Source organism: Typopeltis vanoorti, chromosome 7 (assembly GCF_054136105.1).
Source record: "Typopeltis vanoorti isolate ZY-2024b chromosome 7, IOZ_Tvanoo_1.0, whole genome shotgun sequence".
NCBI classification, from domain to species: Eukaryota; Metazoa; Arthropoda; class Arachnida; order Uropygi; family Thelyphonidae; genus Typopeltis; species Typopeltis vanoorti.
In genome coordinates this window covers 57,500,192-57,518,929 of record NC_143555.1, presented here as the reverse complement: position 1 = coordinate 57,518,929, position 18,738 = coordinate 57,500,192, and the positions used below count along the sequence as shown (strand labels likewise).

Below are 18,738 nucleotides of genomic sequence, written 5' to 3'. Positions count from 1 at the left end.
ACTTGAAAAAGTTCCATGTTTGGTCTCTACAGCAGGGTTTCTGGATTATGCAAAAAAAATTAAAAATACAAAAAAATTGATAAAAAAAATCCATAGCCTGTCCACTTTACAAAATGTACTCTAAGTTTACAAATAACTTTCAATGGGTGGAAGCAACATAAAAAAAAAAAAGATTAAAGCTCTTTTTTATATCACATTCACATATAAAAGTTGAAAAACCTATAGTACATTAGTGCTATGTGGGAGCAGTCACTAATTTAGTGCCCACTAACTTGCAGATGCTTAATTAGTATCATAAATGTTACATTTACTTGTTGCATTTGCTGAGTATCACTGATCTAGTTGACTTAGTGAATACTGTAACTCTACTTTTTATTCTACAGGCTGAGTTCAAATTCCACTATGATATGGATGTTTATGATTGTCTTTAGTTAGCAGATGGTTTTTAATCAGTAGTGTGATGCCCTACTTATCAGAAGCCCAAAGTAGCTTCAAAAAACATTGGTCTCTAGAGCAATCCTGAATTATCTAACCATTAGCTCACCCACAGTATTAATAGGCAGCAGATCTGTAGTAGATGATAGTGAAGTCTCTTTAGAATAGTGTTGTGGTTATGTATTTCAGCTGTTTAATATAGCAAGTAAGTTTATTTTTGTTTGTTTATTTATTTTTAATGAATTCTATCCATGAAAGGCACCTATAGTATGCTGGTATTTGTACCATAGGTAACATAAGGGTTTGGTCACAGCAAAATGCCAGTCTGGTTGGCCAAGTGGTTAGCACATCCACTCTCCAGCCAAGAGGCTGCAGGTTCAAATCCTGCTAAAAGCATGGATGTTTGTGATTGCCCTACTAACTGTTTACCATATGTGTTGAAAGGCTTATGTGTTCATCGCACATGTTGATTGGATTTTAACGATATAGATGTGAACAGAGATTGATAAGAAAATAACTATTTATTGACTTAATTGCTAATATTTCGCTGGGTGTTCTATCCAGCATCTTCAGAGCACACAAACAAAGTTTGTTATAGTAGTGAGACAATTGCAATCCGGTGAAAGTTGGACTAATATGAGCAATTGTAGCATGCAACACAAAGACTAAAGTCCTAATTAGGCACCATCTAAATTGGAGGTGTGGGGGGGGGGAGAGAAAAACAAGTATTAATTTGGTCTTAGGATGACTGTCTCCCAAATTTTTGGTAGATTTATACAGCCATACTTGAGGTTTGGAGTATGTTTCAAGGCTTCTGTTCATTCCAGGAACAACCACTCTGACTAGTAAAAGCTTCTGTGCAGCACTTTTGTTTTTTTCAATTGATTCTGTTTGCGGGAGTATCCAAAGCATGGTCTGCTAGAACCGAATTGCCATAGCGAAAGTGCCAGATATATTTTTTGTGTTCACTGAGGTGGATATCTCTCCATGAAGGAGAGAATCTGGCCTTAGGCGAACAAATGAGCATTGCCAATTTCACATAAGGTTTAAATACAGTGCATAGTTGGTGTTTGTTAAGCACTCTAGATATCTTTTCAGATGTGCCTTTAATGTATGGGATGGTGACAAATTTGTTGTCACCATTAATAAGGTAGACAGTGGAGGGGATTTTTGGGGAGCATTTAGAATTTCACCTATCTTATGGGGGATTATAGACATTGGTCAGGAAGGTGTGATGTAGGTGAGAGAGTTCAGCAGTGAGAGCAATGTTATTGGAACAAATTGCTCTAGCTCTATGGGTAAGTGTTTTTAAGATACCATATTGTTCAGAAGGGTGATGGTGTGATTGTTTGTGTAAATATCTCCCTGTCTGTGTGGGTTTTCTATAAACCGAGAATGATAAGGAACCTTCTGGAAGGTGTGTGATTAGGAAGGGCAGACAGTCACTGGCTTCTAGTTCCATTGTAAAGTGAATTTTTGGGTGCTGGCTATTTAGATGCACTAAAAATGTATTCAGTGTGTCTGGGCTATGTGGCCAAATAGCAAACACATCATCAACATAGTGTAGCTAGAGACTAGGTATCAGAGTGGCTGTATTGATAGCTAGCTTTTCCAGATGTTCTATGTAGAAGTTGACTAATGGGGGGGGGAATCCCATAGCTGTTTCATCTAATTGTATATTTTCCCTTTCCATGTAAAATAACCTGTGTGTACTGTGAATTTTGTAAATTAAGGGTTTAAGTTAATGGTACATTCGTGAATAGTGAGGTGATATCAAAACTCACCATTAAGTCTGAACTTTTAAGGTGTGGTTTTCTAAAATACTTTTTAAGTGGGTAGAATTTTTAACAAAACAGGGAGAATTGTTTGTGAAAGTGGCTAGTAGTTTGGCTAAATGTTCAGCAAGTTTATATGTAGGACTGTTTATACTATCCACGATAGGGCGTAAAGGTGTACCTTGTTTGTGAATTTTTGAAGTTCATGTATCTTGGGTGTTTTAACGTGGAAGGGCTTGAGTTTGTTGACTGTTTCTTTAGGCCAGGAAGTGACTTTGTTCAATAATTTGCACACTTTATTCTTTTGTGAGTTGGTGGGATCCCGATCTATAATTTGATATGTTGACCGGTCTTGGAGAAGTGATAAGGAACCTTGGTTATGGTAATGTGGTTATTATTGTGTAGCTCTTTTGGAGCCATGATTTCTTTATCTGGGATATTATTTTTGGGAGGCTTAGAATGGACTAGGATGTTGGCCATGTCTAACCAAATATTATTGGCTATTGCTGGAGTCACATTGTATACCTCGCGTTCCACGGAAGCCATTATTTTGGCTTTTGGAACTTCTTTAGGAGTAACACAAAATTGTGTCCCCGACTTAATGCACTCGTGGCTTCTTTGGTTAAGGTTACCGATAAGTTCACAACAACACCATCTTGGTGTAATTACAGCCGCTTCATAGCAATGCATTGTTGGAGGATTGCAAATTTCTTCTTGTGCCGGTTTTTCTCTTTGGCAAATTCTTTGTTGGCTGTAAAGTCAGAGATGCTGTCCAGAATATCCCATAGCTCTGGGTTCAAAATGTTAGATAGTATATCATATAGTGCATTAATGGAAGAATTTATTTTAGATAATTCTCAATAAATAGTTATTTTCTTGCGTATTTATAAAGTAGTGTATAACTGTTCCCGCAATAGTGTAAAACTAGCTCGTTTATAAATACTTTGGGCTTTGGCTGAGTGAAACTTGTTCTTAATTTTTACACATTTTGGTATTAAATTGGTGTCTTTTTAAGAATCGGCACCTTTTTAAGAAGGCTAACCTGTTTAGTTGCTGTGCCAATTTTACCTTCCACTTACCGTATTGTCGTGCCTTGCGTATGATATCGTCTCCATGAAGGATTCTCAACCGTGTTGAAAGGCTTATGTGTTCTTCGCACATGTTGATTGGATTTTAATGGTATAGATGTGAACTCAGATTAATAAGAAAATAACTATTTATTGACTTAATTGCTAATATTTCACTGATATTCTATCCAGCATCTTCAGAGCACGCAAATCAAGTTTGTTACAGTAGCGAGACAACTGCAATCCAGTGTAACAGTGGGACTAGCATGAGCAATTGTAGCATGCAAAACAAAGACTAAAGTACTAATTAGGTGCCATCTAAGTTGGGGGAAAAAAAAAACGAGAAAAAAAGCAAGTATTCATTTGGTCTTAGGATGACTGTTTCCCAAATCTTTGGTAGATTTATACAGCCATACTTGTTGAGGTTTGGAGTATGTTTCAAGGCTTCTGTTCATTCCAGGAACAACCTCTCTGACTTGTAAAAGCTTCTGTGCAGCACTTTTTGTTTTTTTCCAATCGATCCTGTGTGTGGGGGGGGGGTATCCAAAGCATGGTCTGCTAGACCTGACTTGCATAGCGAAAGTGCCGGATATATTTTTTGTGTTCACTGAGGTGGACGGCCACAGTTCTTCCTGTCTGTCCATAATAGGCTTGATGACATGAACAGGGCACTTCATAGACTCCTGGATATGATAAAGGAGAGAATCTGTCCTTAGGTGAACGGATGAGAGTTGCCAATTTCACATAAGGTTTAAATACGGTGTGTAGTTGGTGTTTGTTAAGCACTCTAGATATCTTTTCAGATATGCCTTTAATGTATAGGATGGTGACAGATTTGTTGTAGTCTTCTGTGAAAAAATTGGCACCAGAAGAATCTGAAATTCTCCAACAACACATTGCTACGCAGCGGTAGCAATTACACCAAGATGACGTCGTCATTGTGAACTTATCATTGGTAACCTTAACCAAAGAAGCCACGAGTGCGTTAAGTCAGGGACACAATTTTGTGTTACTCCAAAAGACATTCCAAAAGTCAAAATAATGGCTTCCATTGAACACGATGTTTACAACGTGCCTCCAGCAATAGCCAATAATATTCGGTTAGATGTGGCCAACATCCATGTCCATTCTAAGCCTCCCAAAAATAATATCCCACATAAAGAAATCATTGCTCTATAAGAGCTACACAATAATAACCACATTACCATAACAAAATCACACAAAGGAAATGCAACTGTGGTGATGGATACAACAAAATATGAAAGCAAAATGCACGCACTTCTCCAAGACCGGTCAACATATCAAATTATAGATTGGAATCCCACCAATTCACAAAAGAATAAGGTGTGCAAATTATTGAACAAAATCACTTCCTGGCCTAAAGAAACAGTCAACAAACTCAAGCCCTTCCACGTTAAAACACCCAAGATACATGAACTTCAAAAATTCACAAACAAGGTACACCTTTACGCCCTATTGTGGATAGTATAAACAGTCCTACATATAAACTTGCTGAACATTTAGCCAAACTACTAGCCACTTTCACAAACAATTCTCCCTGTTTTGTTAAAAATTCTACCCACCTAAAAAGTATTTTAGAAAACTACACCTTAAAAGTTCAGACTTAATGGTGGGTTTTGATGTCACCTCACTATTCACGAATGTACCATTAACTGAAACCCTTAATTTACTAAATTCACAATTTCCCCTTGATATATTTCAGCTATTTAAATTCACAGTACACGCAAGTTATTTTACATGGAAAGGGAAAATATACAATTAGATGGGACAGCTCTGGGATCTCCCCTTAGTCAACTTCTACATAGAACATCTGGAAAAGCTAGCTATCAATACAGCCACTCTCATACATAGTCTCTAGCTACGCTATGTTGATGATGTGTTTGCTATTTGGCCACATAGCCCAGACACATTGAATACATTTTTAGTGCACCTAAATAGCCAGCACTCAAAAATCCACTTTACAATGGAACTAGAAGCCAGTGAATGTCTGCCTTTCCTGGACACACTAATCACACATCTTCCAGAAGGTTCCTTATCATTCTCGGTTTATAGAAAACCCACACAGACAGTGAGATATTTACACAAACAATCACACCATCACCCTTTTGAACAATATGGTATCTTAAAAAAACTAACCCATAGAGCTAGAGCAATTTGTTCCAATGACATTGCTCCCACTGCTGAACTTTCTCACTTACGTCACATATTCGTAATCCCCGTAAGATAGATGAAATACTAAATTCCCCCCTCCCAAAAAAAATCCCCTCCACTGTCTACCTTATTAATGGTGACAACAAATTTGTCACCATTCTATACATTAAAGGCATATCTGAAAAGATATCTAGAGTGCTTAACAAACACCAACTACACACCGTATTTAAACCTTATGTGAAATTGGCAACTCTCATCCGTTCACCTAAGGACAGATTCTCTCCTTTATCACATCAAGGAGTCTATGAAGTGCCCTGTTTATGTCATCGAGCCTACTATGGACAGACAGGAAGAACTGTGGACGTCCACCTCAGTGAACACAAAAAATATAATATCTGGCACTTTCGTTATGGCAAGTAGGGTCTAGCAGACCATGCTTTGGATACCCCCGCACCCAGGATCAATTGAAAAAACAAAAGTGCTGCACAGAAGCTTTTACAAGTCAGATAGGTTGTTTGTGGAATGAACAGAAGCCTTGAAACATACTCCAAACCTCAAACAAGTATGGCTGTATAAATCTACCAAAGATTTGGGAGACAGTCATCCTAAGACCAAATTAATACTTGCTTTCTCTCTCTCGTTTCGCCCCTCCAACTTAGATAGCGCCTAATTAGAACTTTAGTCTTAATTTAGTCTTTGTGTTGCGCGCTACAATTGCTCATACTAGTCCCACTGTTACACCGGATTGCGGTTGTCTCGCTACTGAAACAAACTGTTTGTGTTCTCTGAAGATGCTGGATAGAATACCAGCAAAATATTAGCAATTAAGTCAATAAATATTTATTTTCTTATCAATCTATGTTTGCTTCTATACCGTTAAAATCCAATCAACATATTTACTATATAACCTGCACAGTAAAATATTTTATGTCTTTGCACCATTAAAATCAAATCAATGTTAAAGTCCCAGCAACCCTACTCAGAACCAAACCTTGAGACCAGATGCAGAACTTTTAAGTTACTTCAATCCTCCAAGAAAAAGGATAGTTGTTGAATACTTGGTGATGAAATTCATCTCCCACATAAAGACATTCACTATGCATCCATGCCCACAGTGGGGTTCAAATCTACCGCCTGTTGATTGGAGAATGGATTTGCTAACCAGTTAAGCATACTAGCAACAGAAGGCCATAGGAGCATCTTCTTCCAACTGCTGCCATTACTTCATTATTTTAAAAACACCTGCTCTTGAGGGCTGAATTTTGGCCTCTTAAATCCTGAGGTATTCTGGAGGTTGTTGAAGAAGCTTAGAAATGGAGGAAAGAGTGCTGTAAAAGGAGTTAGAGATGATAAAGGTGACATGGAAATGGGAGAAAAAGATATCCTTGAAGTATGGAGTAATTACTACGAAAAATTGCTAAATGAAACAAGCAGTGATAGCACATTGGTAAAAAACACTCAACAAGCATACAGTCAAGAATATACATATCCATACTTGAAGTAGAAAAAGCCATCAAAGGCTTGAAATGTGGAAAGGCAGCAAGAGTAGATGATATTCGACCTGAAATGCTGAAGTATGGTGGTATAAACGTCTTACAGTGGCTGCACTGCATATTTCAGAAAACCTGGACAGAGGGACGAATTCCCGATGATTGGAGTAGAGCTCTCATAGTACCATATATAAAAAGGGAAATAAAACTGAATGTGAGAATTATAGCGGTATTTCCCTACATGAGTGTTCCTGGCAAGATTTATGCAAGTATACTTGAGAAACGGTTGAGAAGGATTGTGGAAGAAAAGCTTGGTGAAGAACAAGCTGGATTCAGGCCAAATTGAAGCTGTCGGGATCAGATCTTCACTTTACGACAAATAGTTGAGAAAGCATGGGAATATAACAAACATCTGTATTTAAGTTTTGTCAATCTGGAAAAGGCATATGACAAGGTGCCAAGAGAGAAGCTATTCAATATGCTACAGTTATATGATGTCAATGGGGCATTATATCAAGCAATACTTAGTCTTTATTTGAGTTGTAAGTCAGCAGTTAGAATTAAAGGAATTAGAGGAAGATGGTTTAATGTTAAATCTGGTGTGAGACAAGGATGTACATCAACCCTTCTGTTATTCATTATCTATATGGATCACATTATGAAATAAAGTGGTATTAAACATGATATCAGAATTGGAGATGATAACGTCAGCTCTTTGCTGTATGCGGAGGATGTTATACTTCTAAATAAATCTGCTACAAGTCTGCAAGATTCCCTGACTAAATTGAATAACTGTTGTAATAGATATGGTATGAAGGTCAGCAATAAAAAGTCAAAAACAATGAAAATAGGCAGAATCGTGGAAAATGTGAACTGCATTGTGAATGGAGAAGCTGTGGAACAAGTAAAACATTTCACCTACTTAGGCACAATTAGTGAAGATGGTAAATTAAATGTGGAAATAGACAACAGAATCATTAAAGCTGGTCTAGTAGGATGTCAATTGAATAAATTCATATGGAATAAGAGAGAAATTAGTCATAACACTAAATTAACTATATACAAGACCGTGTTCAAACCAGTTTTAACTTATGAATCTGAGAGCTGGGTCAGAAGTAAAACACTTGACCAAAGACTAGAGACCGCAGATATGAGAGTCCTGAGAAAGATCAGAGGCATGAACAGATGGCATCATTGGCAATATCATATTAAAAACAAGGATATTAGGAAAAAACTTCATATTGTCAGCATCCAGGAATGTGCTAGCAGATCTAATCTCAGGTGGCATGGTCACTTAAATAGAATGGGCGAGTAAAGATTAGCAAAACAAGTATTCTCTGCCAGGTTGGCAGGAAAACGACCCAGAGTAAGATCAAGATATAGGTGGATTGATACTGTACAAAGTGCCTTAGACGATATAAGAATATAAGATCTGATAATGTTGGAGTCTTGTCAAGTAACAGATTGATCTGGAGGAATATTGTAGATAGGAAGTTAGTAATGATGTAAATTTTTCATGCAGTACTATCATATCCTGTACACCCCTTGAGGGTACATGGCAGGAATTTGATGATGAAATTGATAAATGAATAAGATAATATACATGGATTTATTTATTTTATAATCAGTTTGCTAATTTTTCTCATTATTACTGCACTGTTAAAACAATGCAGTTATGAGCAAGTTCTACTGTATTGTTAAACTTTAGTCATGTATATTACTTAATTTAAAACTCATGTTATTTTAACAGGTACGCACCTGCTTTAAGGCCACTTCGTCAGATATCACTTATACTGAATTTTCCCCCTACAGCGCCATCGAGATTAGCAGCTAGGTTACTGGAGGTGAGTTTTCTTCAGGAATTTGTGATGTCTTTTGTTATATATAAGAATTTTATTACTTCTGAAATATGACTTACTTCAAAGATGGTAGGGAAGGCATTTGACTTTCCTCTTTGTAAAATTCATTTCTGAGTATGTTTTCTTTCTTGACTATGCTGTTGATTTTACTCTAGTTGTACAATTATAAATATTTGGCTTTATCACAGAACAGTAATATAGATTTATAGTTATATGAACTAGTGTTACTTTATAGCAACATAAAATAATGTAAGTTATATTGCTTATAATATATAATTATATAAATTTATATAAAAAAATATGTAATATAAAGTAACATCTGCTGGATGAAGTGAAAGTAGTGAATTTATAAAGAAATGCAGGAGAAATAGGTGGCAATGAAGAAAGTCATGTAACAGATGCAAATATTTCAGGAAGAGTGAGTTCCATCATGTGAAGCGTTAGACTGGAGAAAACATTAGCAAGTGGTACATGCAAGGAAATGAAAAAAAAAAAAAGTTGAATGTATGCATTTAAATGGTTTGGGATTTAAGCATTTTGGAAATGGTATTGATTAGTGAAAGAATTGACAGGATGGAAGCTGGAGAAATTTTGTATAGATTGAGGGGGAAAATGATTGGAAATTTTAGAATGACTCTACGAGAATGTCCTGAAAAGTTTTGATAATCACCATGAAGGAATTGAGGTAGAACCATTTAACTTACTCATGAAGTGTTATACACTTGTTACAATGCTGCATAATTTGCAATCATTTGAGGAAAAAAAAGTCTTTCTCTTGTTGCACAAACTCGTCCTCAGCTGCAGATATGATTTCATCATCTATAGTAAATTTTGTTCCTTTTAAGTGTTTCTTTAAATTTGGGAATAGGAAATAGTCAGATGGGGCCAGGTCTGGCAAATAGGGTGGGTGAGGCAGACATTGAAATTCCAAGTTGTGTATTGTCTGTTGGGTTTCTTGAACAGTGTGAGCAGGTGCGTTGTCCTGCAAAAGCAACTTGCCTCTGCTCGGTTTCCTGCAGTGTTTTTTCCTTCAGCATTCCCTTCAGTTCCTTTAGAGCTGTTGAATAAACAGCTGCTGTAACAGTTTCACCCTTTTTTTTTTTTTGAGGCATTATTACAGCAATCATATCCCATTAGACAATGGCAAGAACTTTCCCTATTGACATTTGGATTTGGAACTTCTTTGGCCATGGAGAACCTTTGTGTCTCCACTCCATTGGCTGTTGTTTGGTCTCTGCATCATAGTGATGAAGCCATCTTTCATCAGCAATCACAATACAAGCTAAAAAAAATTGCACCTGATTTCTCAAAATGATTCAAAATCCCTTGAGATGACAGCACTTGTTCTCTCTTTTGATCAGCATTCAAACCTTTGAGGATCCACTTCACTTAGAGCTTCTGCATGTCTAGATGTTGATGGATAATGACTACAACTTGTTCTCTGGTATTCATCTATCATCAAGGATCGGGGCATCCACTGCATCGATGTTTTCAGGTGTGATCGCCGTGGAAGTCTCCCTGACCTGGGAGCATCTGTTGTCTCAGGATGCCCAGTTTTAAACTTGGCCACCACCCATGCAGCAACTATTGATATGCTTGGGGGCACAGTCTCCTAATGTCTCACAAAGTTTGGTGAATCTCAGTTGCAGACTTTCTTGCAGCAAGAAAAACTTGATGACAGCCTACATTTCTGTGTCTTTAAATTTCCTCAAAACCTCTGACATGTCTCCTTATATATATCCTAAAAGAAAAAGAACAAATTATTACAATTTGATGAAACACGGGGGTTAAAGAATTTTAAGATATGTTCTTTCTTGTGGTTGTATCAGTTGCTTTAATATCATTTTTGTTCTAGGGGTTTATCAGAACTTTTCAGCCCCCCTTCCCCCCACCATGTAGTGTCTACAATGCATATCATAAGGTGACCAATTGAAGTGAGATAAAAAACAGGTACTCATGGAATATTATGTTTGTGTACTAATACTAGATGTATCAGAAATAAAAGGGTGGATTTGTGCTATTCATTAGTGCGAATTGTCAACTTGTTTGGCCAAGTAGATAGCATGCTCACTCTCTTACCAATAGGCTTTGAGTTCTGATCCTCCTGTGGATTTGGATTGGCCCTTAACTAGTAAATGAATTTTATTGCCCAGTATGAAGCCATAACTTCTCTTATTAGAGATCTGAAGTGGCTTGAAAAAGTTCTGTTTGGTCTCTAGAGCTGGGTTTTTCCCAGATCATTTAACCCACAGTACTAATCCTAATGTACAAGGCATTTCCAAATTCGAAACAGTTGTCACAATGGAATGACAACATTTTCAGTATTACTTTATTATCACAAGTTTATGTATACTCAGCTATTTCTCCATATAATTGCCCACTGCATTGAGACATTTGTCATATCAGGAGATGAGGGGGGATACAAGTTGTATCTCTTGTCAAAGTAGTTTGCCACCAGTATTTTGACCCAGTCCTTCAGGATCATCTTCACGCCTTCATTGCTGTTCAATTGTTAAGCTGCTAAAAATCTCTTCTGGTGTAGGAAATGATGAAAGTAACTGGGTCCAAGTTTGAGCTATATAGGGCAGGTATGGGGAAGGCTTCCTAGTTGAGTTGTTCAAGCATTTAGCACATTTGAGCAGTAGCAGTATAAATCAGAATGACTCCAGAGTTGAGCAGACTTTGTCTTTTGTTTCAAATAAACTGTCACAATTTTTTTAGTCTCACATTAAAATCTTGTTTATTGCTGTATCTTATTTTTTGCTCACTGACGTGAGGCCTCAAGTAAGTGAGCAAAATACTGAATCTGTCACAAAACATAGTGTATGTGACCACTGACTTTCCTGGAGAAAAGTATCTGCTTGAATTCCTTTGCCTTTGGAGTTCCAATGTTTATTGCCACTTATTCTATGGTATCACCTGAGAAATCCAGATTCATCTCTTTTCAATGTGGTTAAAAATTTCTCCAAGAAGATCTGCTATTATTTTATTTTTTTCTGAGATTTCAGGTATATTACTTTTACCCACATTAGTCAGCCTGTTGTGGAACCCCAACCTGTTTGGATGAGGGTGACCACCAGGGTTTGATTTCAAAGTTATCTGCTACTAGATATGTCACCAACCTAAGCTAAATTGCTGTACCTATCCAGAAATTAACCTGTCCTATCCAATTCTCTTAGAATACTCTAAGAGCATCGGAATCAGAAGTAAACAAGAACTCTCGTAATCTAGAACAGATAACGGAATCTTACTCGAAGTAAGTGAAAGAAGAGATTATACCCGACCAGAGATGGCAAGGGAAGAGCGACTTTCCCTGCCATCTAGTCAGTAGGCTTCTGTTGTCCTGTTTGTATATAGGTCCTTTACCATGCATAAAGACCACCGTACAATATTTGGTGGGATCTCCCCAATCTACCAGGAGATGTGCAATTTACATGTTACAAGGTTCCATAGGAATCAAAATACTAAAACAGTATTGTATAATGAACCATATTTGGAACAATTTGTAGCTTATATTTAAGTTTCATGTTTCCAGTTGTCTTACTACCAGGTCCAGGTTTATGGTAGAAGTAGTGCTGCTAATATGTATAGCTTCTTATTAGAGAAGAAGAGAATGATAGGATAGAAAAATTAAGCTGATTGGATACATTTGGTTCAGGTATAGTTAGTAGTGATTTACATTGAGTCCTGTGGAGGATGCAATTCTGTTAAAATTGGGATAAAAGAAAGGAGAGGTTATTTGTGCTTGTTTTTCTGCAGGTTTGTTTGAGAAGAAAATGGGGAAAGTATTGTTGATCCATTTTGATCAAAAATACCACATTAAACTGGATCAAACAATAATATAATGGCTTCATATCTTGTGAATCAGTCACAATGTTCTTTACTCTTGTATGGACTTCAGCTGTAATTACTATCAAAATCAATCAAATATGACAGTCCATACTAGTGTAAAGAACATTGAGATTGAGCCATAAAGCATTGGACATCTATGATACACCGTGACAAATCGCATTACGATGTTTTTTGAGCAGTATGTGAGGTGAGTTGGATGCCCAAGTACATAATGCCAACTGAATTTTGGTTGTGAAGGATAAAGGTCTACAGCTCTTTCTCCCTAGATGGACCTTTAGTTATAACGTTGGAAAGATTAATATTGACTAGTATGCATTGTATTTTGGATAATGCAGTGTAGCAGTTATATGGAATAGACCTATGCATCTTTCCATTTGACAGTACACTATACTGTAGGTATTAGAAAACCTTTGGGATAAAGTGAAACATCAGGTATGAACCAGTAACATTATATGTACTAGTGGTGGTCATATTGAATAACATATAAGCTACTATCTAATTTATTATCACAAACTATAATGGTAGATACTGTTATCAGAGCCAAAGGAGAGCCATTGGGCAATTTAGATTTCCCTGAAATATAGTGCTGTCCTAATATTTATTTCAACACTGGTGCATGCACATACAACTATAATTACAGTGAACTTGTATAACAACTAGAAGAATCATTTAGAATATATTGATTCCATATATGCAGCTGTGGTGAACACATTTGGTTAATTTGCTGTACTGAATGAAAGTTTATTATATACATACAAACATAATGCAGACATGTTCATCAGTTCTACTTAAAAATTCATTATACATCAGTTAATATTAACTTACCCCTCTGTTAATTTGTAGTTAAGCTTTCTCTTAGTTAAATATAATATTGCATCTGACCAACTGATTTTCATAACTATTATGATAAATCCCTGCACATAATTCTTGTACATCCTTTAGAAATCTTCTCTGAAATTTCTTGGCATCTATTAAAAATTTTGGTGAACAAAGTTATCAGCTATAATTCAGTATTGACCTGAATAGAAACTTGTGAGCTTTCTGATTATTTTATCATCTAAGTATAATGGTTGAGTTTCCCACTTTGGAAATTATTTTAATGCAGCTAGCTTACCTCTGCTGCTTTCCCTAATATCTGTCATGTCTATAAATTGAGTGTGTTCTCTGTCCATTTTATGTTATTCAGAATGAAAATTATACAAGATTTCAGGAGAAATAACTCTACTACATCCACATGAGACTAACTCATTTTAATTGAAAATCCCATATAAAGTTCATCTATCGTTGATAAAATTCAAACATAAGTTTCCACTTTTTTTCCACTTAAAGAGTAAGTTGTCACCTTGTGATAAAGAAGCTCCAAAAACTATATTATAACTCTTTCCTCTTGCTGATGAAGCTTCTTTTAAGTAAAGCAATGATTTTTTGAGGTTTACTAATTTAGATGTTTTACCAGGATGGTTTTCACCTGCCCACTCCATTTTAGTTCAGTAGCCTGTGATAGTGTTGGATTCTGATTATGTAGAGATTAGAGTAATTATTATTTGGTTCAGAATCCAACATGATCTTCCATCACATAAGCTAAACTTGTAATTATTTAATGTAAATCACTTGTTTATAATTTAATATTCATATAACTACCTTTAACTTTATTTGATATTTAATTATTTAATCAAGGATATATGTATTAATAGTGATAAGACTGTATTTAAATATTATTAAGTTTATTTTATTTATTGCTATATTATTATAAGAACTTGTATTTGATAATTTAACTGCACAGTAATTGAAATGTTAATATTCTCTATTTATTCCTATTTGTAGAAGTTTGATGTTATGCAATAGCTCAATTTTATTATATTTTGTTCGTTTGTCATGGAGATACATGTAAGTAAGCGAGCGCGAGTTTTGGAAAACCCATGAGGAGAAGGTTTATTGAAAAGAGTTTTAAAAAGAAATCACGAGAATAATTTAGGCGGGAAGAATGGATATAAAAAGGGAAGAATGCTGAAAATATAGAGAGAGAGAGAGAGAAAGGAGAGGATTGGCATTCGGGAATCACAGTGTGATAATAGCAAGTCGGCAAGTCACTCAAGCAGCTAATAAAGTCTACTAGTCGAGAAGCAGTTAGCTAATAAGTTATAGAATAACAATTATAGCTACGGAAAACAGCTGAGAGACTATTAATTAGACTAGCGATACTTGAATTGAGATATAGTTTCAGGGCCGACCTGTCAAGGACACACAGAATCTTGAAATAAAGCATCAAGTAACTAGAGAATAGTAGAGGCTGTAAAATTGAAGTTTACAGTTAGCTGTGTTTAGAATCATAGTGCTTAAAGAATTATTTGAATGCTGGAGGAATGAACAACTGCATATAAAACCTCAAGATAAGGAATTATTGTGTATTGCCTTAATTCATGAGTGATCGGTAGTACTTCATGTAAGAAGGTTTGTTTATGTGTATTATGACCGATGATTAATTCAGTTATTGCTTAGAAGATTTATTTAATGAGTGCCGTATACTGTTTAAGTGTTTACAGTTATAAAAAGTGTTTACATGTAAGTAGATGACGGTAAGATTATTCCAACCATTAATATTCCTTTGCAGAGAAGTGTGTGAGTTTCATCCTAGAATTTCCTTATACTAACAGTAACTATTGCGGAAATTAGCTGAAGTGTAAAAATAAAAGTGTTTGTTTGTGAAGAGGTATTACTGCAATTTTTGTCGTATTTGGAACTTAAGGAACTGCGAGAAGACTGTATTATTGAGATAACAGATTTACCATTGTATGAGTTGTATGATTGAATTTATCTGAGGAGTTAAAATGTTTGTGATATCTTAATTACTGATTTGAATTTAAGTGTAAAATATAAGATTCTAAAATTAAATGTTTGTTTTGTTAATCAAAAGATGTATTTTGCCTGAATCTCTTTTACTGCACCATTCATAAAATATTTGAACCAAAGCGGGTAAATTAAGTAAGTTAAATATTCTCGGCCAGTATATATAATAACAACGTATAAAGGAAGGGTAATTGAGAGTTGGTTTATCTTCAATTCTTGAACTAATTCAAATATAAAGTGGCGCAGTCTTTAAATATAAATTTTCTTTATATTTGAATTAGAAATCAACTAGCAACCTTCTATTTTGTCTAAGAACATCGTAGTGACTAACAAGTCAGATCCAAAGTATAGATTGAGATGAAGTAGGGTCCAACAAAGCAAAGGAACTTCTATCAACTTGTTCATATAAACCTCATTGCAATCATAGGTAAATGTTAATCTCATTTACATAGGCTGCTATATCTACTGTTTGTTTGCCTGTTTTGTATGTGTGTGTGTGGGGGGGGATGAGCTTCTGTGAGGAGGGAAACAACTATCATATGAGATCATCTACTTCACTTTCAGTTGAAAACTTTGTATAAAGATTTTTCACATCCTAAATAGAATTCAAACCCAAATTTTTCATCAAAGGACACTATCAATACTCATTGAGCTACAGAGATTCTCCAGTATGATTCCTGAATTTAAATTCAATATCACCAAACTTCTGAAATCCTTAACTTTTTTTCAAAGTTTGTTCATCCAAATTGCATCCATTTAATACCTTCTTACCAAATTGCATTTACTTACATACTAAATATCACATTAAATTTTAATCCCCACTTCCTTGTTCACTCTACTATTTAAGGTCATCCTGATGGAATAGTTAAGTCAAATTATATAATTGACCTAACTATTCCATCCAGTTTATCATAAGAGAGAAATTTTACACTTAATATTCAAATATAAATCTTTAATGAATATGTTAAATAAAACTTAAAATTCAAACTTTTAAATCAGATTGAAATTAATGCATTCCTGTATAACATATATTATTAAATCACTTAAGGAATTGACAACGTACATAAGAATATAAATTAAATTACACTTTAATAAATATTTCCGATATTTTGGCAACGTGACGTTGCCATCTTCAAAAGGAACTTACAAAAAAGGCACATGCAAGTAGGCACTACAACACAGTAATTGAGAATGAAGTGAGGAAGCTATTGTTTTCCTAAAAGTCCTGATGGTGCCCCCCTAGCGGCTATGTAGGTGTTCTTGGCCGTTGGGCTGAAGGTCCGCTGATGTAAGCCTCCCAAATTTGGGGCAGTCTCATGCAACCAAATTTATTGAGGTTTGGAGAGTTTCTTAGGGCTGAGGCTTATTCCATGAATATCTTTCGAATTTGAACTTGCTACAGTGTATTATTGTAGCTTTCTTCCATCGTATTCTGTGGCATGTTGTATCCAGAGCATGGTCTGCAAGACCCGAGTGGCTGTACTTGTGAAATTGGATGTAGTCCTTGTGTTCCGAAATTCTGATATTTGCTGTCCTGCCTGTTTGGCTAAAGTAAGACAATTTACAGCTGCAAGGGACTTGGTATACACCAGGTAGATCTAGGGGAAGTGGTTGGTCTTTAGTGGAGCGGATAAGGGATGCCAATTTTCTGTATGGTCTGTAACAGGAGGTCAAGTCATGTTTTTTTAAGATTTTGGTAATTTTTTCCGAGGTGCCTCGGATGTAGGGAATGGTGATGGATTTAGAGTAATCCTTGTTGTGAAGGGGGATTGTGGTTTGTTGGTTTCAATATTTTTTGGATTTTTTTGGGGGGTGGGGATTTAGATTGAGGATGTGATTTAGTTCAGTGTTTAGGGCCAAGTCATTTGAACAGATTAGTTTAGCCCTGTTGTATAGTGTTTTCACCACTCCTTGTTGTTATGAGGGGGGGGGGATTGTTGGTGAATGTACCTGCCTGTATGGGTGGGTTTTCTATAAACTGAGAAAACCAAGGTTCCATCAAGCTGACGGGTGACTAGTGTGTCTAGGAAAGGGAGGCTGTTGTTTTCCTTTTGTTTCCTTTTTTCCTTTTGTTTTCCTTGTTTCCTTTTGTTTCCTGTTTAGCTTAGATTAGCTCTAAAGTTTCCTTGAGTGGGACATTTGTGAATAAGGAGGAGACGTCAAAGCTGACCATTATGTCAGTATGTTGGAGTGTAAGGTTTTCTATGCTGTCTTTGAAGTGGGCTGAGTTTTTTATGTGTGATGGTGTGTTGCCATTATAGTGTCTGAGCGCTTTGGCCAAATGTTTAGCTAATTTGTATGTGAGGAAATCAATGACATCCACCATGGAACGTAATGGCACATTTTCTTTATGTATTTTTGGGAGTCCATAAATATGGGTGTCGGGGGGGGGGAGTATAGAGTTAAATGGTTTTAATCTATTAGTAACTTCTACATGCAAGAAGTGACCTTCTTAAGGAGCCTGTAAAGTTTTCTGATTTGTGAGTTTGTATTCGATAGGGAGGTAAGTAGCCCGATCTAATAGAAGAGCATTAAGCTTAGTTGTGTAGTCCATTTGGTTAAGTACTACAGTTGCATTTCCCTTATCCGCTTTGGTGATAACTATTACTTTATTATTCCTCATTTCATGCAGAGCTTTATACTCCTTATTAGATATGTTGGTTTTTGGTGGTCTTGTTTTAGAGAGGACACAAGCTACATCCAGTCTTACACTGTTGGCGATTTGATTTGGAAGGTGGCGGATTCCACGTTCGATCTGGATTATCATATCCTCACAAGGCATTTTTCTGGGAGCAATGGTGAAGTTGTGGCCACGTGAAAGTGCATCGAGTGCTTCAGGGTGACTGAAGGAAGGTTGATTACGGTGTTGGTAAGAAGTTTTGGATTGACGGTGGAGTTCTTTTTTAATTTTTCGATTTTTTGATATGTCGACCCTGTATTTTCTCAAATTCTTTGTTTGCTGCGCTACATGAGACGTCAAGTAAAAATGACCACTCGTGATTTAAAGTGCACGAAAGCCGTTCTTCAAGTGCACGAATAGCTTTGTTAATGTCAGCTAAGAGAAACCGCGTGGCGGCGATTTGTTCCCAAACAAAGCGTAGCTGGTGTGGTTATAGATATGGAGAAAATTTTGTGAAACGAAACGGTGCTTGAATTTTACACAATTTGGGATTACCTGATTATCCTGGCAGAGTTTTAGTAAAGTCAGACGATTTAGTTGTCTTGATAACTTCAACTTCAT

General features: G+C 36.1%; 1 protein-coding gene across 1 annotated transcript in view; it reads left to right on the top strand.

Annotated features, from left to right (window-relative positions):
* cutlet (chromosome transmission fidelity protein 18 homolog) overlaps positions 1–18,738 on the top strand; it is a 347,064-nt gene that overhangs the window by 160,073 nt on the left and 168,253 nt on the right. The window contains exon 12 of the mRNA XM_090395883.1: positions 8,690–8,783. Coding sequence (XP_090252009.1) covers positions 8,690–8,783 — 94 coding nt within the window. The remainder of the gene's footprint in view (positions 1–8,689; positions 8,784–18,738) is intronic.